Source organism: Biomphalaria glabrata, chromosome 1 (assembly GCF_947242115.1).
Source record: "Biomphalaria glabrata chromosome 1, xgBioGlab47.1, whole genome shotgun sequence".
Lineage (NCBI taxonomy): Eukaryota > Metazoa > Mollusca > Gastropoda > Planorbidae > Biomphalaria > Biomphalaria glabrata.
Genome location: NC_074711.1, coordinates 42,924,618 through 42,949,640, shown reverse-complemented (window position 1 = coordinate 42,949,640; position 25,023 = coordinate 42,924,618). Strand labels below are relative to the sequence as shown.

General features: G+C 32.4%; 1 protein-coding gene across 1 annotated transcript in view; it reads left to right on the top strand.

Moving 5' to 3' along the window:
* The window catches only part of LOC106067831 (fibrocystin-L-like), a 119,775-nt gene extending 97,672 nt beyond the window's left edge, over positions 1-22,103 (top strand). Inside the window, exons 66-83 of the mRNA XM_056037704.1 lie at positions 695-927; positions 1,015-1,196; positions 2,723-2,792; positions 2,943-3,067; positions 5,031-5,170; positions 6,231-6,402; positions 7,968-8,117; positions 8,242-8,439; positions 8,557-8,790; positions 9,518-9,673; positions 11,460-11,556; positions 12,043-12,315; positions 12,709-12,887; positions 13,018-13,162; positions 14,035-14,130; positions 16,956-17,051; positions 20,010-20,105; positions 21,780-22,103. Coding sequence (XP_055893679.1) covers positions 695-927; positions 1,015-1,196; positions 2,723-2,792; positions 2,943-3,067; positions 5,031-5,170; positions 6,231-6,402; positions 7,968-8,117; positions 8,242-8,439; positions 8,557-8,790; positions 9,518-9,673; positions 11,460-11,556; positions 12,043-12,315; positions 12,709-12,887; positions 13,018-13,162; positions 14,035-14,130; positions 16,956-17,051; positions 20,010-20,105; positions 21,780-21,865 — 2,728 coding nt within the window. The 3' untranslated portion in view covers positions 21,866-22,103. The remainder of the gene's footprint in view (positions 1-694; positions 928-1,014; positions 1,197-2,722; positions 2,793-2,942; positions 3,068-5,030; positions 5,171-6,230; positions 6,403-7,967; positions 8,118-8,241; positions 8,440-8,556; positions 8,791-9,517; positions 9,674-11,459; positions 11,557-12,042; positions 12,316-12,708; positions 12,888-13,017; positions 13,163-14,034; positions 14,131-16,955; positions 17,052-20,009; positions 20,106-21,779) is intronic.
* Positions 22,104-25,023: the final 2,920 nt, after the last annotated feature.

The window sequence follows — 25,023 nt, the reverse complement described above, 5'->3', positions numbered from 1 at the left end:
GATTTAAATACTTGGTCCAAGAAAACACTTTAAAAATGTTTTATGAAGAAATGCAAACAAATGTATTATTTCTATAAAAAAAATAATATTGAGACCTGATAGTTTAGAATTCAAAGTATCAATATGTGGTTACATCAACTCTTGTGTTAAAATTATGTACTGTTCAATAATTGCTAGGTTGCTGCTGTGTAAGATGAAGTTTGTAGGTTTTGTCTCAATTTCAACATGTACATGCTTAGACAAATTGATTTGGAATATATCATTTTTATGTCTTTTTAGCACTTCTCTGCAAACTTTACAAGCAAAATATAAAAATACTTAAAAAAAACAAACAAAGCTTTTCTTATGAGAAGAAATACACATTAACAACTGTATCTCTCATTAATGTAGAATTTATTTCCCTTTTTGATATCAAACAAAATAATTTATCAATATATAATTGAATAATTGGTTAATTTTTTATTTATTCAGGTTTTCTTAGATACAATAAATAATTGTTTAAAGTTACAACTTGATCCAAGAAGGGTGTGGGAGAAATAGCGTGCGCAGTTATCTAAGGGGACAAAATCCCATACATTGAGCCATATCTCTTTTTAGGTCCTTATGTATTTAATAAGATTTTAAAAAGCAACAATATTCATGGTATTTTCAACAAAAAGTGCTGACATTCATTCTGCATGTATTCAATGGACAGTTTAGTCAACCCATCTGACTGTGTGGACATGGACTGTGATGGGCCAAAGAAATGTTTAATTCAAGATCTGGATGGAACTTTCCTTGGTCACCTTGGCACTGTCCTGCCTAATTCAGCTTATGAATGGAATGGAGACCCAAGACATGGACTGGGAGATTACAGGATTCCTACATTATTGCTGACAAGATCTGATGGCAGCAAGATAGATGCTAATACCTTAGCACCCAAGAAAGGTGAGGGAGACAGCTTTCACTGTTTCAATTCTATGTGACATTTGTTTTTGGTATTTAGTTATCTCTGTATGTATTCAATGTAACTAGGTATTTACAAAACTGATCAATGTACATGGAATGCTGAATGGAATGCCTTTGAATGTGATCTAATATTTAAATGGCGTCAATTATCCATTGAAAGTATGGACGCTGATACAGAAACCAGAAGACTTAGCCCAGTAGCAATATACAATGAAGAAGGATACATAGATCTTATAAATGGACCACAGGTAATTGTTTTTTTTTCAAATTTTATACAACATTAAAGTAAATGGAATAAATGAAGGGTTAGTTGCCAAATGTTATGTTATTTTTATAGGATTTTATTAGTTTGGAGTAAATGTTCAAGTTTGAATATCATCCTTTCAGTAGAAACATTTTCTGGACTAAATATTGAAGGCACATCAGCAGGCCAGGTCAGATGTTATTTGAGATGCATGCCACTTAGGATAATTTTATAAACATCGGGAGCTTATCTCTTTTGACACTCCCTTCCATTGTTTCTAAGTTTATCCAGCCCAAAATATGTAAAAGGCTTAAGCTGAGAAAAAGCTGCATCGGTCAGGGCTTAAGGCTTTTTAAAAATGATAATGACCCATCACCTGCATGATACACCCAACTTTGGGTTTATAAATGGATGTGGAAAAGCGTCATTTCATAGCTATCTACCAAGAATTCAATAAAAAAATTGGGAGGTGTTCACCCAGTTTTTACCTTTTTAAAGATAGTCACAATTGTGGAATAATATAGATGTTATTTATTAGACCTGCACATTTAGCTAATATTTACATAGTGATTTAGATTATTGGAATTTTAATATGAGTTTTTATTAGTATACATAAATTTTTAAAAATTTAGAGAATAATATTACATATAAATTAGAATGTATGATTACCAGACGTCCAGCAAAAAGAGGACATGAATACAAATCATAATATCAAATATTATATTAGTATAACAAAAAAGAATTAAAGAATAGTGGAAAATAAAACCTTGTAAGGAAAATCAGGGTAGTGTGACGTCAATTGCAATTAAAGAATAGGTAAATAATCTAAAAGTGACAATGAGTGTCTTTAGCTTTAATAATAATAAAATTAATATAAAGGATAAGGAGTTCAAGTATTATATAAGACTAATAAAATATGTGCTTTATATAGGCTCTGTTTTGACATTTTTACAGTGTTCCGCAATTGTGACTTCTTAAAAAATCCTTTTCCCTAATTGTGACTGACCATATCTCAGTCGATTTGAATGTAAAATTTAAATATGTGTTGCAAAACTAAACAATACGTCTATTTTTATCGAAAATGGATGGGCAATGCCTAGATACTTTTAGTTTTTCCATAGGTCTAACCATTACGGTGCAAAAAATTGAAAACTAAAAGTAGCAGCAAACTGTTCCGCAATAGTGACTCTACTATATATGTTAAGTGTGAAGAAACAAGTTCCTTTAATTGTAAAGTGGTAATTGTAAAGAATTTAATAGTAACATATGTACAAGGCTCACATTTCTATACAAGCAACTCCACTCCATGTTTTTCCTTCTCTGTTTACAACACACACTTCCGTCTTCCTCAAGTCCCCTAACTTCCAGGTACCCAACACTTGACCGTGTGTCACGGTTAACCACACATCCGTATAGTAACTGTGTCACAACTTTAAGAATGACCTAATATATTTTGAGTGAATAAATGTCATATATGACCTTATATTTTATGAATTACTTGATATGTTAATCTTTTATTTCATCCTGTAGAGTCATGGCTGGTGTTCAGGATACACATGTACACAACGTTTAAGTTTATTCCAAGCTATAGTTTCTCTTGGTCAGTTCACTATTTCTATTTTTTTTTTAAAGTTTTAATTTGTGTACACTAATTTTTATTGCCACTAATGATTTTAATTTTATGCACTAGGACTAGAAGGATTTTTTAAAGTAGTTGTCAGTAACAGTACCTTTTTTTATCTTCTTTCAGACAAAACATTTTCTGTGTATCTAAGTAGCGTGTTTCCCAAAAAGTTACGTTTCATGCTGCAAGTATCAGAAGTAATGGACTGCACTGCCATTGCCTTGCCATATAGTCATCAAAATAGAATGGAGGTTAAAATTGTGATTTGTAGCTGCCCCAAATAAGGGACACATTATTAGTTTATTGTGGTTTGTCTGTCCATTCTTCTGTCATGTTTAGATCTCAAAAATTGTAATTGCTATTAAAAACTCAATTTCACCAAATGTTTAAAGTGCTAAAACTAAGTGTACTGGCTACTTTTGGTCTTTTGAAAGCGAACCCTTTTGTTTTTTTTTTATTTAATTATAGTAACCATTTTAAATACAACTATTGCAGGGCTGGCCTTAGGCCACTGCAACCTATGCGACCGCAGTGGGCCCCGCACTTTCATAGGACCCGTGCTAATTCTAGGTGTATAAATTATTAAATTAAACCATTTTATAACTTATAACAGATTTCCCGCTGCCTCCTGTTCTTTTACCAGGAGCTCCTTGAAATCTCTTGAAATTGCAAAATATACGAAAAAGTCCTGGAAATCTCAAGAAATCGTAAAAAATCTTTTGAAAACTCATACAAATCTCATGAAATATATAGGCCAAAATTGTCATTTTGGGGTGTCATTCAATATGGAAAATGCTAATCCTACGCGCGATAAGTAAAAACAGCATTATGCATTATCCTTAATTGTGTAATCTGGTGAAAGAAGCTTCTCTCACCTCAAACTAATGAAGAATTACTTGAGGTTAACTATTCTCATAGATAGATTGAAACATTTGGTAATTCTTGCTATTGAGCGTGATCAATGTAGGAAATAAAATTTTTATGATATACTGTATGACTTTGCTACATGCAAGGCACGTAAAGTAATTCTGTACATAGTATAAAATGCAAAGACGAATTTATTTTCTAATACAAACTTTAAATAAATTTTACTTATTATCTGTATCCCTACCCAAACTTGGCCCCGCCAAATCCGTTTTGTATAGGGCCCCACAATGGTTGAGTCCAGCCCTGCTGTTTAGTGACGGGTGAATACAGAGTAGATTACTTGTTCTCTTTCCATGACTTCTTGGTCACAATGGTTAAGTCCGGCCATGCTATTTAGTGACGGGTGAATACAGAGTAGATTACTTGTTCTCTTTCCATGACTTCTTGGTCACAATGGTTAAGTCTGGCCATGCTATTTAGTGACGGGTGAATACAGAGTAGATTACTTGTTCTCTTTCCATGACTTCTTGGTCACAATGGTTAAGTCTGGCCATGCTATTTAGTGACGGGTGAATACAACTTTTTCTCCCCCCACCCCTTCTTTTTTTTGTTCGCCTCTAAAATTACATGGAGTTACTCTATTTGTCCGACTTGCAGAAATAAAAGAGTGATCTTTCCATTACTTGGTGTCCAAACTCTTGAGCCATGGGGAGAATTATATATGTAGATACTTTAAAAGACTTATGAACTAAGAGAAATGACAAGATTGGTCAAAATGGGAAAAAGAAATAATGACTGTGTTTTTTTTTTAAGTAGCATTTATATCAAAAGTTTGTTTTTGACATACAATGTTCATGCCTGCTGTATTGTATGAGTTTATGTGAAAAACTACTTCTGTTTGTTTCTTTTCTATCAAGGATTTGTTTTCTTCTTGTTTGTCTGGAGCACAAAATTTGGACCAGTAACTTGACCATTCAGTGAATTAGTATCTTCAATATTAGTTCTTTAATAAGAAAAATACATTAAATTATAAAGGAAAGTTTTAGTAACTCTATCCCTACAGTTTTGTTTGTCCCAAAAAAAGTCTTTTTTTTTATTTAAAAAAAAAAAGTACTGACAGAGTTATCTTAAACATTTCAGTTGTTTCTTCTTAACAGAAGTTAAGTACTTAATAAGTAAGAACTACATAGTCAGTTATGTAAATAAATGTAAAGTAGTAGCAGTTTAATTGACATTTTTCAAATATAGTTTTTGTAGTTTTCAGTTGTATAGGCTAGAGCACATTCATTGTATATTGAGTCTAATCAGTTTTGCTGTCTGTTCTCAATTGAATGAAATATCTTCTAGGTGAGAGTCAACAATAAATTTGTTATGCCAACTAATGGATACATAGATTCAAAGGGCAATTACAGATTGCATTTAGTATGGGATAATCTCACATTCATCCCTGATGTTCAAAAGAAAGTGAATGGTGAAAGTTTTCTAAGGTTACACATTTAATTAATCACTTCTTTTATAAAGCATTTTTTTTTAGCAGTAAGTGGTTTGAATTTTCTAGTTCTATCACATCATGTTACATTTTTGTTTCAATTTTCTAGTTCTATCACATCATGTTACATTTTTGTTTCAAATTTCTAGTTCTGTCACATCATGTTACATTTTTATTTCAAATTTCTAGTTCTGTCACATCATGTTACATTTTTGTTTCAAATTTCTAGTTCTGTCACATCATGTTACATTTTTGTTTCAAATTTCTAGTTCTATCACATCATGTTACATTTTTGTTTCAAATTTCTAGTTCTGTCACATCATGTTACATTTTTGTTTCAATTTTCTTTAAAAAAAAATTGTTACTGCCATTGGACATTGTGTTTTCAGTATTCATCACATGTTTTTAGAATTGTCTGTTGTTTAAAAGAGTAAACTTTTCCCAAACCCTGCATAATGAGCTTTCCTCTGAGGTGATATTTAGCCACTATTGAAGATTTTTGTCTTTTTTTCTTTAAGCTTTGCAGCTTTTGAAATAATTGTCTCAGATTTGGCCAGTTTTTATTTAGTCCATTGTTCAGGAAAGGAATATTGTTAATAAGTTTAGCTAATTAATTAATACATTAACTCACTTATTTTTATATGCCATAAAGGGCATCATTTATTTCATAAGTATGGTTAATAAGTTACAATTGATAGGGCAAATGATGTAAAGTTCATTTGTTTCTATTGCTGACAGTTAACAAGGTTGCAAGTGAACAGCACAACCCCTAACTGGCGTTACTTCTCCAACATTGTCAGAATCCCATTTGCATTGGGTCAACTCATGGGTGTCCTAAATATCCCAGAAGGTTTAAAATCCAGTCTTTACTGGTTTGGAATCCAAGTGCTTTACACTCTGCCATGACTCCCCACATTTTATAAGTATATTATATTCTTTTCAAATTCATAATGATTTTTTTAAAATGAATTTATAACTAAATATTTTATAATTATTTTTATGCTTGAAAGAAAATAACATTATAATAGCTGAAATATTTGTTCTTACACTTATTACAGTCAAGAAAAAAGCATGTTTTACTTCATTGTGTGTGGAGACTCAGAAATAACTGTCACACAAGCTCCAGTCCTAGTTCTGATTCTTACTCTAGCAGCTGTCTCAGAGGAAGAGTTTTTTAGTGAAAAAATTGTGGAGAATCTGGCAGCATTTTTAAATGTCAATACTAGCAAGGTAATAAACATGAATAACCTACTAATAGTGATGTTATAACAAATTCTTTGCACCAGAACTAGTGATGGTCAAGGTGCAATTAGCTGCTGCTTAATAGTATGTGGTACTCAAATAAGTAAAACGTAAGCATTGCATGATTTAAGATAAGTAAATGGGGTTTTGCTTAATCTCTTTGGAGCAGCTCATGTTTAAATTCTTTTAAAGTCCAAAAAAATTTTATTTTGAAATTTGACTAGAGCTGAATGTATTAGCTGATAGCCTATATGTTTAACAGAAACTTCTTCCAGATACCTATTCAAGTTCAAAAGAGATGGACAGTGTGCATTGAGTTTGCTAAAATAGTATAAATGCAGATTTTCCAAAACTTATAATAACTGAAGCACCGAATTAGGATACATTTTGTTTCAAGAGCTTAACAAATGTAACATCTAATCTTAAAAACAAGATACTTAAACATTAACTGTATTTAAAAATAATTCAATCTTCAAATAAAATACATTAACATTGGCATGAACTTTCCTTTTTCACAGTCCATTATAAACTGTCTGTTTTTGTTCTTCTGAACTGTCTGTTTTTGTTCTTCTGAACTGTCTGTTTTTGTTCTTCTGAACCTTTTCACAGTCCATTATAAACTGTTTTTTTGCTCTTCTGAACTTTTTCACAGTCCATTATAAACTGTCTATTTTTGTTCTTCTGAACTTTTCATTTGTCTTTCAACTCTATGCACTCCATAACAATAACATTGTATAAGCACTAGAGAATCAGAAATTTTAAGTCAATGTAAAAGATGGTAAAATATTAAAATCCTTGTACAGGGATGCGTGGTCAAGAGGCTAAGTATATTTGAACTTGGCTTGGCTACTTATAATGGGGGCTTGAGGTTCGACACCCAACTCCAGCTGAGTTGTGTTTACTGAGCGCCTAAAGGCAGCACGTAAAAACCTTCTCCCAGTTACCCCCTTCCCCCATTGGCCCACAAATGAGATTGGACCATAGCTTTCTGAGCATGCTATAAACATGAAAGTAGTACTATATAAAAGCTATAATTTAATTTTACAAAAATATTATATCCAAAACATCAAAAACATGCTTATTATAAACATGACCAAAGCATCCAAGGTCTTTTTGGCTGACAAAACTTAAGTATCAGAGAAACATATTTCCAAGCTACTAGGGTTTGAATGGCCATCCAACTGTAATTGTTTGATATAAATCAATACAAAATATATACCCATCTTGATATATAATGCTAAAAGTTTAGTTGAATTTGACTTTCAAAGGTCAACAGACAGGAGAAACATCTTGTTACATCAATATAAAATAGGAAGATAAAAGTTCATGGTATTTAACACTGTTAAGATTTTCCTCTCAAATAAAACACCATACATTATATTTAAACCATCTTACACCGCAAATATCATTATACAAACTATTATACAAGACTATTTACTATTAGTTTCTAAATTTCAAGTCTTAAACTTGTATGTTTTAGTTACCTGAAATTTGTGACATGTGTAATTTAAGAAATCCTCTTCCAATTGGAAATGGATTTTGTTTGACTTAAGGTGAGAATAGTTAACGTTGTGAGAAACAAGCCTGTGGTCAGAAGTAAACGAGACACCAGCAATGTATCCTATGTTGTTGAGATAGCAGACGCACCAATAGAAGAACCAACTGTTGATTATGATTATCTAAGCAGCAGAATTGCCATTCAAGTAAGTCTGATACTGATTTGATATTTCATGTAATGAAGCCTATAAAGTTTGGAAATGGTAGATAGTCTAAAGATATTTCGATGAATTCTATGACCAGAAAAGTTGTTTAATTTCCTAATTGCAGGCACAGCTGGGTAAGTTGAAGGATGAATTAAGACTTCCTGTTTTATCCACATATTTCATTGCACCGGGGGATAGCACTGGTAAAGTGGTTGAAATGAAAGTCATTAAAACATTGGTTCTTGTAACACAACCAGTAGGTGATGTAGTCCAAGGAGAAGAATTCAAAGTCCAACCTCAGTTAAATGTCCTTGACATTAATGTAAGTACAGATGTTTTAAGTTGCGTATGTTTATAATCCATAGAATATTTTCATTTGTTTGTACAGTCTCCAGCAGTTTAAATCAGAACCCATATTTTTTATTTGTATTCTTAACAGGGAAATGCTGTGGACAATTTGGGATTTCTATCATTAAAATGGGTTGTTGAGGCTTCTATTGTAGGGAACGAAAATGTAAATGCTACTTTAGTCAACAATTCAACTGTTTTTGAAGGACCATGGGCTAACTTCTTTCAAATGGCAATTTTGACAAGTGGTGTTTATACATTACGATTCCAAATCATAAATCCACCAGAAGCATCTCAATTTTCTGTGCTTTCTAACCCAGTTACGGTAAACATCCACACATTAAAACTATGGACAATTTTATTTTTTTTTGCATTATTAAAAAGAAAAACTTAGTGTTTTACTTAGTTGTTCTATATAATTTTTGTAGTGTTACTGTCAATTACTGGTTTACCAAGTACTATGTGGATACAACAAAACCATGTTCAATGCACACAGATAAAATGCAAAAAATTATATTATATTAATTAATTTCTTATTATCAGAACTACTGTATAATGTTTCTTGAATGCCGTTTTGTCAGTCTGTCTTCATTAGAAAAAACATCTCTAAAACATCTATGCAGCTTAAATATTATCAAGTCAAATCATTTACTGATAATCCCTCTAAATAAAAAATTCACTACAACATCACCATGATTCACATACGTACTTGTGGTAATGTAGTCCATTATCTAGTCAAATTATTAACTGATAATCCCTCCAAATAAAAAGCTAATTACAACATCACCATGATTCACATACATCTATGTAGTAATTTAGTCATTCATGTGAATAAGTGAATTACATTTTTTAGGTCAGTAATTTTACCTGGCAAATCCAGCTACCTATGCCATGTTGGAATAGCACTTTAAAAGCTTAAAGATTTTAAAACTTAATCCCTGAACTATACAAGGGGCCAGTGAACTAGTCACATGATCCTAACACTACTTCAAAGTTCAAACACATTGAGTTCAGCAAATATAATTTTGTTCTCATCTTTCAACTTTGAATAGATCTATGAGTTTGAAGCACCTTCTTTTGAAACGGTTCCTACTACTCAACCAGATATTCAAGTACATTTAGTGACTACAAAACCTTTAACTAATGAACCCATCATTATTCAAGTTGTGCTCTTGGACACATGGGAAAATAGCATTTCTTCCTGGATGGTAGGTTTTCATGTATAAATGTAGACCTACGTTTATAACATTGTAAATGATAGTTAACTTTATCCCCTTCCATGTTAAAGATAGTTCAGCTTATCCCCTGTGTCTATTCTGATAAACCATGGAAAGCGTGAAGTGTCTTGTTGACCAGTAAAATCCATTCTGGTATTATCCATAGTCTGTTAATTTTATTCACCTAGTTTCTTTGACTGCCTCTTTTCTTTTCCACTACCTGAGTTGTGATGTATCAGCATTAATAAGGAGGCTAAAAGTATACATACAAAAGAAAGTTTCCATTTCAGACTTGTCAAATTTCTAGGGTCTAATCAAGTGACTTTTAGTACAGTTATTACTAGCTTAACTAGTTAGTAGAACAAAGTCTTGAAAGGAAAGAAGAAAAAGTCTAAAGCTAAGCATTCAAACATTTATGCTGTCAAACTTGCATATATGAAAGATTTTTCAGATTAGCGAACTCATTTATTTATTTTAAAAAAGTCAGTTTCTTCCCTGTCAAAGAATTTAATATCCGTGGTGCAAGTGACTTGATTTCTGCAGTTTCTTTTGCCAGTATTATATGTGATTAGCAGTCCAGCACTCCACCTTGACTTCTCCAACCTGATGCCAGAGACCCATTAGTCAATAGACTCTTGAATGCTAACACTAGGATGTACAACACATTTTGATTGGTTTTTATGTTTTCTTCAGAAATGAAGATTATTATGTCCTAGTCCTAACCTCCTGAAGTGTACATTTAATACTGGGTAGGAATCAAAGAACATTGAACAAACATTGGCAAGCATTAAAGTTAATGTGGAATAATAGTATTGTATTGTAGCAGTCAAAATTTGTTAGAATTGCAAGATGAAAGAACATTAATAGATAGTTCATCCATTGTGGTTCGATGATGACCACTTTGTCATCCAGGGGGCTGAGGGCTTTTGGAGGGGTGGGATGACAAGTGACTTGCGCTGGAATTTGGATTAAAGTGAGGAGGATTCGCGCAACACGTCGACCTCACTCTCTCACCCTAAAGCCTGTCCTTTTCCGAAAGCAAGATTTGGTCAAGACGTCCGGGGACAAGTTTGGGTGCAGTGGATAACCAGAGATTTATCTGTGTGTCTTGTCCTGCACTTGAGTACTCCACAGTACTGTGCTGGTACTTGCCTTTCTGTCCGATTAGTCTAGTTTTGTGACATTACGTACAGGCCGCCAAGTCCAGACTTCACATGCTAGGTTTGACAGAACCTCAGTGTACTGAGTGCCATGGACACGTCAGATACCCTCTACCTGGTTTAGCTGGCCAGTCAAAGCTGTTTCCGGGATGTGGCTGCTGCGCATGCTACAGCTTCTGGGAGCCACAGGTGAGAGTTGGGTACCAAGTGGGAACCAAGAGTGAGCCAAGCTACCCTCAAAAAGAGGTTACAACTGCCTGTCCACTAGGTGCTACCCCTCCTAGATACCCCATACTCCCCAAAAGAACATTAATAAAACCAATATGTATGCTTATAAGTATTAATTAAGAGCAAGAACTTGAAGGCTTTAAAAGTCGAATTAAAAAAATAATAGAGGGAAATCAAGAATTGACATGTAAATAGAATGACTTGAATTTGATAGTTTCTAACATTTGGAATATCTATTCTTAGTAAAAACATATCTAAAAACAAAAAATAACCTTTTTGTGGAACCAAAACACACATTTGTTCAAAGCACCTTCATCTAGCTCCCAATTTGATATGTCTTAGTTGATCTCTACCAATGAAATTTATTCTTCTTGTAAAATGATATTCAGATGATGTCCTGGACAGTAGAGCTCAGAATTGTGTCCACATATGTTTACAATGGATATCTAGGTGGATCATTTAAAGCATCTATAGACAATACCACAGGTTTGAGTGCTTACTTGAATGTATGTTTTGTCAGATAACATCAGGAAATGATATCTCAACAGCAAGGCATTAGTGTTTAAAAATAATAGCACAGCTTTTTTTTTTTTTTTTAAGTTATTTTTTTTTTAGTTTTTGACATGTTTGTCATTTGGGATTTAGGGTAAGTAATAAAGTTAGGGTTAGGATATGGGTTAATATTGAAGTTAGACCTGGTATTGAAGTTTAATTTTGTATTGAAGTTAGATTTGTATTGTGATTAAAATTGAAATGAAAAATTTGAAATGACATCATCATATTTATTTATATTATTTTTAATTTTTTTTTTGTTGGTCTACAGCTCACTTGTAAAGAATCCCATATTTCTGTGGATCTTACTAACTACTAAACTTTATTATTAAGCCTCCATTGCTGTTTACTGTTCTTTTTAGTAAAAGGAACAAAATTACAACTTTTAGACTTAATGTTCTTTTTGATATTAAAATATAGGTCAAGCCACATTAAATATCATACTTGGAAAACCTGGCCGCTGCCCTCTAATACTTAATGTGAAGTCAGAATCATATCTTATACCAAAGTTATTCTTTATGGACATAATGACTCTTGAGCAAGCTAATCTTGTCATAGAAGAGACTCATAGGATTGAGCTCATGTATTCTCTGCAATACAAAGCAGCCCGAGCCCCTTACTGGAGTGCATATGTCAGAAATTACTACAGTCATTTGTCCTACATGCGCATCATTCATGATGAATTCAAAGAAGGTAGGAATTAACACTGGCAATATTTTTACAAAATCTTTACAACCAATGTTGCAAATTAATATGTTTAATGGTTTCTTTGTTTATTGGTGGTAGTGTTTCTAGATTTTTTACATCTGTGCTTACAATTATAATTAGTATTAGTTTATAATAATTTAGGTGAAATAGTTATAGAATAACAAGTCACAATATAAGAAATGCTTTTTGGTTTAGCGAATACATTTAAAATTAAAATAGAAAACAAAAATATGGATGAAACACTACAAAAATTATTAGTTTTGTACTCTTTCAACAAAAGAGACAAAACAGATGCAATAATTGATAGGGAAAAAATCTAAACGCAATCTTGAAAAGTTTCTAGTCAAAATTTGATTGTTATCATTCTTTTATTTGCAGGTAGTTTGATTGTAATCCTGACAGTAGAGACCAACAGTTCAAGTTTACTTTTGTTCATGAACATTCTCTGCAAAGATTATCGCAACAAAGTAGATTTTAACTTCATTGGCATACTGGCTAAAATGTCAGACAAGTTCAAAGTAAATGGATCAATATCCAATCACTGTGATCAGTTTGGGGTAGAATCCTATTTCATTATTTTTATATTTTACAGTTTCAAAGACAAAAGTAGTTTACAAAAGTATTTGTTGGTTATAATGTACTTAGAACAAAATGTTTTTCTTATTCTACTTTTCTGTTTTTTTAAAGACCAGAAAACAACTTGGCAGGAGTTTTGTCCATGGTCTCAGTCTTGTTGCTGTAACAGCTATTGTAGTTGCTTGTGTAGTACTTCTTATTTTTTTGCTTGCATTGCCAATACTGCACATGAAGAACATTCTTTTGCCGCATTCAAGTAAGTTTGTTTGTGGTCTGTGAGTGGGTTGTTAATGTTTACAAAAACAGAAACAAAAACTCCTTTGTTCCTCTGGCTATCAAATCATTGAATAGAATTGATCTGTCTGATGTAAACATTTCTTATGTAACGTAAGAGTGAAACTAGTGTGGACATATATTTTATTTATATAGTTATAATGTATTTTAACTGCACAAATTATACACATTTTCTCATATATTATAAAGATTAGTATTATTATTTAATGATATATTGCGAGATACATTTTTTAGAAGTACCTGTCAGCTATTTGACAAAAAGCATATCAAGCATTTCACATTTTTATGTCCTGACTAATGTGGAAAGTTACAATCTAATATTGGTCTCATCTAAAATAGGAAGGCCTAGTTGAATGTTTGGGAACAAAAAATAGTCCAAGACATCAATGCTTAAGTATAATTATTTAAAATCAATGCTAAAAAGTTGAATTTATTTATTATCAATGCTAAGGTTTAATTTGATTGATTGATAACGAGCCGACCCGTGGCATAGCATACACCTCTGTTTGGTGAGCAGATTACTTGTTCTTGAACTATGCTACTTAAATAATCAACTAGTATAATGAACTCCCAATATATTTTGTAATCCATACATTTGAATTACTCCTGTATAGTTGACTTCAGTACTTTAGGTAGTGATATAAATACCCTATAATGATAGGCGTACCCCACTTTGGGAAACACTGGTCTAGCTAAACTGTTGTTTACAGCTATCAAGTAAATTTAGTTTAAGACCCTATTCAAGTTTGCCAAAAGACATTTCTAAGATCTTGTTATGATAGAAACATGATAAAAACTCTTAAGCTAATGCTTATTGATGTTCCACATTCACAGGCAATGATGAGCAGGAACCTGCCACTGTAAAAAAGGATGTGATTGAGAAGCCATTTCTTATATTTGAAGAGCCTGTTAATGTTAAGCCAATTATAGGTGAGACCTAATAAATCTTGGGGTTTGCTATTGAGGAACTCACTTGTAGATTTTTTTTGGCAGTAAGCAGTTGTGTTTTAACCTTTTGCAGACTCAATGTCTTGAGTCTTTAGTGAATATTTGTAGCTCCTCTTTGAGGTCTTAGCTATGGTAAATAGAAGAGATTCATAATTAAGTAATAAGAATTGTAAAAAGTAGAATTGATTGAAATATTTATATGTGCATGAGTAACCCTTTTAGCTGTCAGTAATTTCTTTGTAAACACATTTGTTTTCAAAATGTGGTCTATCTATGTTAGGGTTCATCATCATCAAACTCCATTAGAGTGAGGGCTTGAGAGGCTCAAATCCTCTCTTGCAAAAGCCCTGGACAGAAACCCTGCTGTCTTGCGTAGTGCATGAATGTCGCCATACAGGTCGAGAATTTTGGGTTTCCCAGACCTGTCGAGACGGAGATCAGCAAGTCTGGGGCAGTCAAATAGAATATGAGAATAATGTTTCCTCTTCTTCCCCGCAGCGAGGGCACCGTGAATCGAAATTTGGCCATAGCCGCGAGAAATATGAGCCAACAGGACAGTGGCCTGTCCTGCACTGTGCTATAATAGCTTGCTCAGGCCTGGACAGCCTCCACCACGGGGAAGTGCGGTCAGGGCGCCTCATTCGCTCCCAGACTCCACGGGCTTTTTGGGACTTGTCCCAGCACTCAAACCACTTTTCCATTTCTGTTTTTTGTATTATAGCCAGGGCTTGATGAAAGCTTACAGCCTGATCAGTGGGTGGAATTTGCCCTCCCTGGTGGGCCAAAGAGTCTGCGATAGTGTTGCCAGTCTATGTTAGGGTTAGAAGAGTTATTAATTGCTTAATTGGTTAATTGGATACAAAATTTACTATACAAATAAGATTATTTTAAAATATGTTTAAAAATTTATGACAAATAACAGGTTAAAGGAATCTTATAAAATCTCTTCCAGGAAAACTGCAACTTCATGTATAGACTAATTGTGTTACTCTTTAGTGTGAATATTTACTTGAGATAAATTTCAATGTTTTGTGTATTTTTTCTATTTATTTTTTTTTTGTCCTACTTTTCTGGATTTCAAAGATCCCAAATACAGAGGATGTTTATTTTATAATTTGTCTTACAAAGGAATATGAAGCATATATTAATAAACTTAGATTTAGTGTATGGTTTTTAAAAAATGTTCCTAATTATAGGGATTCCATGTTAACTTTACTTTTATTGTTGTTCTAAGCTCTAATTCTTTCAAGTTATAGTAACTGATTTATCATGAATTATTATTTATTTTATATTTTTGATTACTTTTAATATTTGGCACATTTCTAAATGAACAGTTTTCTTCTGTCTCTCCAATATTTCAGTATCTTGTGTTCTTTTTATTTTTCTATTAACTTTGTTAGAACTTGAAAGTAGTCTTTTGTTCTTGACTAATGCCATGAGTTCCATTAGAAACAGAAGTCAAGCTAAGAATGTTCTTTGTTAACACTTGAATTTTGAGTTCAATGTGTTAAGATTCATTTAAGATTACAAGTAATGCTCTAACTAAAAAGTCATCCTGGATATAGTGAACAGGAAATGTCTACTCATTTGAATGGATTTTTTAAATTTGGTTTAAGTGGAATGTTTTCTTCCTATGTTCTTTATAGGGTTTAATTTCCTCTTGACACTGCCCTGTCTCATTCATACACATTGATTTTTTCAGACATCAATGCTAAACTTTAACTGTTAACTTTGTTTTCTGCAATCAAACAGATATTTCTTTAGCTACACACTTTCTTTTTGCATTCTATTGAGTGCCTGGAAGGTAAAATAAGCTACTTAAATAATCATCAAGCATAATGAACTCAAATATAATTTGTAATGGATTCCTTTTAATTACTCCTGCATATTGACATCAGTACTTAGTTGTGATATAAGTACCCTATACTGGCTCTATATTTATATTTCCAATCTGTGTTGCTAAAAATTCATTGCTATTTGTAAATACAACTACATTTGTGATTGAGAATGTTTCTAGAAAAATGTGAACTGCATATAAATTATTTTTAATTGCCTCATCAGAAAGTTTTCCTTTATTTTTATTAAACAACCCCCACCTCAAATAAAAAAAGACAATATTATCAGTTTCTTTAAGATGTTTACATCACCATTTTCTGTTGGTAATATTTCAAAGAAAAATGTATTTGTGCATAAAGAAATATCTTTCAAATGTTTTCAAACTAATACACTCTCTTCTGTTGAACAAACTGCTAAGTAAATGTTGTAAGATTGAGACATTTACCTGCAATATTTGTTTTTGAAATAATTTTTTGCTTGTCAGTAATAAAAACAGTCAAGAAATAATGTAATATTGAGTGTTTTTATATATAGTGTAATTGTTAGTTATGGTATTGTAAATCTTTGCTTGTACACCTTTTCATTTGAAATGGTCAGTCGAATTAAAAACAAAATTACAGGCACCATTTTGACAACATAGATTTAAAATTTTAAATACATTTTTTTGAAAGATACACTTTAATGTTGTATTTTTAAATCTTATTATAAAATAAAACTAAAACGATGTCGAACCTAAGTTGAACCAATGCCGGAATTTCCTTCATTGTGTGTCCTAGATGAGTCACCTCTGAAATGGGAGGGAGACATTAATTGTTTTAAATCTTTTCTTTTGTCTAGCTAAACTGTTGTTTACAACTATAAAGTAAATTTAGCTTGAGACTTGAGTCAAGTTTGCCAAAAGACAACATTTCTAAGATCATGTTATGATAAAAACTCTTAGGCTAATGCTTAGTGATGTTCCACATTCACAGGCAACGATGAGCAGGAGCCTGCCAGTGTAAAAAATGATGTGATTGAAAGATCATTTCTTACATTTGAAGAGCCAGTTAATGTAATGCCAATTATAGGTGAGACTTTATAAATCTTGGGGTTTTCCATTGAGGAACTCACTTGTAGATATTTTTGCCAGTTTCCCTCATTGTTTCAAAAGCAATTCTTCTGCTTATATGCCTACCTCACACTGTAAGCAGTTGTGTTCTAACCTTTTGCAGACTCAATAAGTCTAGAGTATTTAGTGAATATTTGTAGCTCCTCTTTGAGGTCTTAGCTATGGTAAATAGACAAGATTTGTAATTAAGTAATAAGAGTTGTAAAAAGTAGAATTGATTGAAATATTTATAAGTGTATGGGTAACCCTTTTAGCTGTCAGTAATTTCTTTGTAAACACATTTGTTTTCAAAATGTGATCTATTTGTGTTAGGGTTAGCAGAGTTATTAATTGCTTAATTGGATACAAAATTTACTATACAAGTAAGATTAATTCAAAATATGTTTTATCTATTTCAGTGTGAATTACTTTGATTTCTGGGATAAACATTTTTCATAAGGGGTAGAGTTACTAAAACTAACATAACTTTTTTTTATTAAATACTCTAACATATTTTATTTTAATTTGCAGTAAAATGAATGGGCTACAAAAGTATAATAAATAAAATAAATTATTAAAAAAAAATAATTTGTTAATTAATTTTAAACTTAGCACGGAAAAAGAAAATATTTTTAAAATTCATTTAAAAATTGATATACTGAAAGATTTCATTTTTTAATTGAACATTTAAACTATAAATATTTTAACATTAAAATATTAAACACATTTAATCACTTCAAATTTCATAAAAAATTAACAAATGCACTAAGTATTTGTATTATCTACATTTTTTTGGGTCCCAGGAAATAAACTAAAAAAGAGGAACCATTAATGTAATGTTGTCTTTTTTTTTTTAACGTGTTCCTACTGCATCGAATTTACTACGAAAACAAAGAACAATCACTCCAACATTGGGAAAATAAAAAGAAAAAGAGAGAAATAAAACGCTTAACATAAAAAAAGATAGTGAAATAAATATAAATCAAGTTACTCGCTGAGAGTAATGCCGCACTCACCAGCGCTAGCGAAGTTACTCACTAACAGTAATGCCGCACTGAAAGAGTTTAAAATTCATGAAATGTAACTGCTAAAGGGAAACTTATAACATCTCTTCCAGGAAAACTGCAATGTCTTGTAACCGGTATACACTAATTGTGTTACTCTTTAGTGTGAATAATTACTTGAGATAAATTTCAATGTTTTGTGTATTTTTCTATTTTTTTTTGTCCTACTTTTCTGGATTTCAAAGATCCCAAAAACAGAGGATGTTTATTTTTTAATTTGTCTTACAAAGGAATATGAAGCATTTAGCTGATGTTATAAATTTCAAGGAAAAAAAGATATTTTAATAAACTTAGATTTAGTGTTGGATTTTTTAAAAGTATTCCTAATTATAGAGATTCAATGTTAACTTTTCTTTTATTGTAGCTCTAAGATCTAATTATTACAAGCTGTAGAACTGATTTCTCATGATTTATTTATTTTTAATATTTGGCACATTTCTAGATCAAAATGAATTTCCCCAACAGTTTTCTTCTGTCTCTCCAATATTTCAGTATCTTGTGTTCTTTTTATTTTTCTATTAACTTTGTTAGAACTTGAAAGTAGTCTTTTGTTCTTGACTAATGCCATGAGTTCCATTAGAAACAGAAGTCAAGCTAAGAATGTTCTTTGTTAACACTTGAATTTTGAGTTCAATGTGTTAAGATTCATTTAAGATTACAAGTAATGCTCTAACTAAGAAGTCATCCTGGATATAGTGAACAGGAAATGTCTACTCATTTGAATGGATTTTTTAAATTTGGTTTAAGTGGAATGTTTTTTTCCTATGTTCTTAATAGGGTTTAATTTCCTCTTGACACTGCCCTGTCTCATTCATACACATTGATTTTTTCAGACATCAATGCTAAATTTTAACTGTTAACTTTGTTTTCTGCAATCAAACAGATATTTCTTTAGCTACACACTTTCTTTTGGCATTCTATTGAGTGCCTGAAAGGTGAACTATGCTACTTAAATAATGATCAAGTATAATGAACTCCGAATATAATTTGTAATGGATTCCTTTTAATTACTCCTGCATATTGACATCAGTATTTAAGGTAGTGATATAAGTCACCCTATAATGGCTCTATATTTAAATTTTCAATGCTATTTGTAAATACAACTACATTTGTGATTAAGAATGTTTCTAGACAAATCTTGAACTGTATAAATTATTTTTAATAACCTTATTATATAGTTGTCCTTTATGTTTGGTAAGCACCCCCCCCCCTCAAATAAAAAGTGACAATATTATCAGTTTCTTTAAGAAAAAAGTATTTGTGCATTAAGAAATATCCTTCAAATGTTTTCAAACTAATACACTCTCTTCTGTTGAACAAACTGCTAAATAAATGTTGTAAGATTGAGATATTTATCTGCAATATTTGACTGTCATAATTATTTTACATGTCAATAATAAAAACAGTCAAGAAATAATGTAATATCGAGTGTTTTGATCCTATATGTAGTGTAATTGTTTCTTATGGTATTGTAAGTCTTTGCTTGTATACTTTTTCATTTGAAATGGTCAGTCAAACTAAAAAAAAATACAGGCATCTATTTTACAACATAGAATTAAAAAATTTTAAAAACTGTTTTTTAAAGATGCACTTTAATGGGGGTTTTTAAATCTAATAATAACATAAAACTAAAATGTTATTTAACCTTAGTTGAACCAATGCTGCAATATCCTTCATTGCATGTCCAAGATGAGTCACCTCTGAAATGGCAGAGAGACAGTGATTGTTTTATATCTTTTCTTTTGTCTAGCTTAACTTTCAAAGTAAATTTAGCTTAAGACCCTAGTCAAGTTTTCCAAAAGACAACATTTCTAAGATCTTGCCCCTATGATAAAAACCCTAAGCTAATACTTTGTGATGTTCCACATTCACAGGCAATGATGAGCAGAAACCTGCCACTGTAAAAAATGATGAGATTGAAAGGTCATTTCTTACATTTGAAGAGCCAGTTAGTAATAAGCGAATGATAGGTGAGACCTAATAAATCTTGGGGTTTGCTAGTAGATGTTTTTGCCAGTTGTTTTAAAAGTTTTGCCTACCTCACACTGTAAGCAGTTTTGTTCTAACCTTTTGCAGACTCAATAAGTCTTGAGCCTTTAGTGAATATTTGTAGCTCTGATTGAGATCTTAGCTATGGTAAATAGAAGAGATTCATAATTAAGTAATAAGAGTTGTAAAAAGTAGAATTGATTGAAATATTTATAAGTGTATGAGTGACCCTTTTAGCTGTCAGTCATTTCTTTGTAAACAAAATTGTTTTTAAAATGTGGTCTATCTATTTTATGGTAAGAGCTATATATTGCTTAATTGGGCAAAGGATTTATCCTACAAATAAGATTATTTCAAAATATGTAGTAATAATTTTATAACAAATAACAGCTAAAAGGAAACTTGTAACATCTCTTCCAGGCAAACTGCAACTTCTTCCAAACACTAATTGTGTTACTCTTAATAATAATAATAGTAATCTTTATTGTCTGTAAGGAAATTTGTCTTACAATTTATGCGTTACACCAAACAAAACGTGTGAATATTTACTTGAAAAAAATATTGTAATTAACTTACATTTAGTGTTTGATTTTTTAAAAACTATTCCTAATTGTAGGGATCCCATATTAACTTTACTTTTATTGTAGATGGCGTAGCTAGGGAGAGGGGTCCAAATGTTAGAATCCCCCCCTTGGCCCCCACTTGAGGAGGCCTGCAAATGAATGTCCGAAATTTTGTTTTTACATTAAATATTTTGCCATTATCTCAAGTCATGATGTCAAAATGCAGGGGCCCCTAAAGTGGTCAAGCCCCCGGGCCCTCAAATCCCAAGCTTCAACACTCCTAAAATATCTCATTCTTTGATTGATTTGATTTATCATGAATTATTATTTATTTTATATTTTTGATTACTTTTAATATTAGGCACATTTCTAGATCAAAATGAATTTCCCCATTAAATGAACAGTTTTCTTCTGTCTCTTCTTTTCTTTTATTGTAGCTCTAAGATCTAATTCTTACAAACTGTAGAACTGATTTCTCATGATTTATTTATTTTTAATATTTGGCACATTTCTAGATCAAAATGAATTTCCCCAACAGTTTTCTTCTGTCTCTCCAATATTTCAGTATCTTGTGTTCTTTTTATTTTTCTATTAACTTTGTTAGAACTTGAAAGTAGTCTTTTGTTCTTGACTAATGCCATGAGTTCCATTAGAAACAGAAGTCAAGCTAAGAATGTTCTTTGTTAACACTTGAATTTTGAGTTCAATGTGTTAAGATTCATTTAAGATTACAAGTAATGCTCTAACTAAAAAGTCATCCTGGATATAGTGAACAGGAAATGTCTACTCATTTGAATGGATTTTTTTTTTCAGTTGGTTTAAGTGGTGGACTTTATAAAATTTCAATGTTTTTTTCATGATCTTTGAAGGATTTAATTTCCTCTTGACACTTCTGTCACATTCATGCACATTCAATTTTTTTTATTTCAGATATCTCCCTGCTGGAACAATCCAATACACATTTTGGCCATTTAAAAAATATTTTTTTAAGCCCTGAACTTAGTTTTGAACAAAAAAATTATGTCTTCTTGTTAAGTTTGAAACATCTATATTAAACTGAAATGATTTTAAGGGATACACTTTTTTTTTCAGATAAGGAGTCTGAAGACGTTTTTAGCATGAATGAAACAACCAGTGTAAATGAAGTCAAAAGTCAAACATCCACACTCATTTTATAAAGTTTATATGAAATATAAGGTGGTCTACATTTCTGAAAGTTTACTAAAAGTTAATTGTGTTGAATTTCAAGTATGACACAAATGTACAGATAACATGTTACTTCTGAATATGATTCATATCAAATGTACAGATATGTTACTTCTGAATATTATCCGAATTAAAACTACAGATAACATGTTATTTCTGAATATCATTTTAATAAAATCTACAAATAACATGTATTTCTAAATATCATTTCAATAAAAAAAATATTGAAATTTCCAATTGCTTTTCAATATCTGAGTTTCAACTTTTGTTTGTGTGTTAGCTTTCTAGCTTACAGGATATATCATGATTTAGTTACATAGTTAAATATTTTGTTGGCGACTTCCGATTGTGAGACTCTCTTCTCTTAATTGAGAGTGATCTCCCTTGAAATCTTAAGCCCTTCACCAAGAACACTAACTGCTGTGATCCACATCAATTTCTTACGGGAAAAAAAAACAAGGGAATGATATGCCTTCATTTTTAGCGGCCCCCGAAAGGGGAAAAGACGCTATGAGTTTTGTGCGAAATGTCTGGAGATATTGAAAATCCGACTTCTCAATATTTTAGACCATTCAAAGTTTTGATGCAACAGCTACCTTTTTTTTCCCTGAAATCGAAAATTCTAATTTTTAAAATCAATTATGCAAGCAGTTTTTTTTACAAGAAAAAGCTAATTAGTATGCATTATATGTTAGACCTAATTTAAGACGAATAGTAATCTTATAAACATCATTTTTGTGCAAATTTTTTCTAATAGCGGATTTTTTTATTTTTTTTTGAGGATTCGAATACGAGATTGAGCCTTTGCAAAACAATTAACTTATTTAGTTCGAACCGAGGGTCCCGGGTTCGAATCCTGGTGAAGACTGGGATTTTCAACTTCTGAGTCTACCCAGCTCTAATGGGTACCTGACATTAGTTGGGGAAAAGCAAAGGCGGTTGGTCGTTGTGCTGGCTACATGACACCCTCGTTAACCGTAGGCCACAAAAAACAGATGAACTTTACATCATCTGCCCTATAGACCACAAACTAGTTAGGCTAGGTTCACATCTAACTTTACATTCACTTTCACGTATCCTTTGATCTGCGGGACGGTTGGGGCACTACACAAGATCTGTTAACCTTCTTTCTCCATTCTTATCTTTCATTTGTCTTTGATATAATTTCATTCGGATGTTCTTTCTGAAAATATTGAAGCCTACCTGGGTGGACAACTGGTCGTGCGGTTTGCGCGCTGGACTGTCGTTTGGATTTATCGACGATCGGAGGTTCAAACCCTGCCTGCTCCCATCCCCCGTCGTCCTGCGGGAGGTTTGGACTAGGAAGTAAACTATCTTCAACTCTGAAGGATTATCCGAATTATGTAAAACATTTTACTTCGGGGGCCGATTTTGAGTTTGTGTTTCCACACAAACTGTCTTTTGTAACCTTGTTTAAATTACGTAATGCACATCCTAGTTTCTTAACTTCAACTGGACAATCTTTGAAACACTGGATAACAAATCTCATTTCCCTGCATCTGTCTACAGGAGGATGAGGCATATTGGCTGGGTGGTAGAGCGCTTGGCTTTCGAACCGATACCTCAGGTTCGAATTTTGAATCCATGTAAATGATATTTTGAATGTAGGGTCCACCCAACTCTGATGAGTGTCTGGCATTAGTAGGGGGGAAATGTCAGATTATTGGTCCACCCAACTCTGATGAGTGTCTGGCATTAGTAGGGGGGAAATGTCAGATTATTGGTCCACCCAACTCTGATGAGTGTCTGGCATTAGTAGGGGGGAAATGTCAGATTATTGGTCCACCCAACTCTCTGATGAGTGTCTGGCATTAGTAGGGGGGGAAATGTCAGATTATTGGTCCACCCAACTCTCTGATGAGTGTCTGGCATTAGTAGGGGGGGAATGTCAGATTATTGGTCCACCCAACTCTGATGAGTGTCTGGCATTAGTAGGGGGGAATGTCAGATTATTGGTCCACCCAACTCTGATGAGTGTCTGGCATTAGTAGGGGGGGAATGTCAGATTATTGGTCCACCCAACTCTGATGAGTGTCTGGCATTAGTAGGGGGGAAATGTCAGATTATTGGTCCACCCAACTCTGATGAGTGTCTGGCATTAGTAGGGGGGGAAATGTCAGATTATTGGTCCACCCAACTCTGATGAGTGTCTGGCATTAGTAGGGGGGAAATGTCAGATTATTGGTCGTAGAGACAGTTGACATCTGACAGAGATTACAAGGGGGGGGGGGAACAAAAAGTACTTGACTTTTGTATTCTACAATTCGCTGTTTTACAAAAAAAGTATTTTCATGTCTAGCATAAGAACGTTTTCAATATTAGTGCAACATGGCCGGATTTAAGAGCTCCGAAGGCCTACACAAAAGAAAAATATTGCCGAATTTCGACTGGTCAGCAAGCAACTTTTAAGTTGTTTTTTTTCTAACTTGTTTTCGCAATTTTACGGCTGTCAAAGCTCTGATGTCAGTGTAAGCATGTATCCTGCTAAGGATACAGATATATATCTATTATACCTAGAATGGACAAGGAAATCTCAAAAACTACACAAAAATGTCGTGAAAAACTTTTTTTTAAATCTGAAACAATACGTTGATTTTAAGTAGTTATAAGAAGTAAAGTAATATTGGTGTTTTTTTTTTTTCAACTCCAACTTCTGTAACATGTCATTTAATGTGTAGATCTAGATCATCATCACCCTTCCAAAGAAAGGCAATTTACAACTTTGTCAAAACTATCGCACCATCAGCCTCATTAGCCATCCCAACAAAGCATTGTTAAAAATTATATTAAATCGACTATAACCGATAGCAGACAAAATCATATCAGAAGGACAAATTTGTACAAATACTCCTTCTTCCCTAGTGCTATTAGAGTATGGAATGGGTTGCCTGAGCTAGCCAGGAAAACCAGTGACTTGGCAGAATTTAAGTCATTGGTTAATATGACTGAATGCATGACGCGTGGGACGTAATCATCTTTTTTGAAGTAACGTCTGTATTATATAAGATAAGATAGAAGAACAAGGGGGTTTTAGACAAGGTCGCAGCATAGCAGAACAAATCCTAAACTTCAGATTACTTCGTGAAAAATATCTCCAACACCAAGAGAA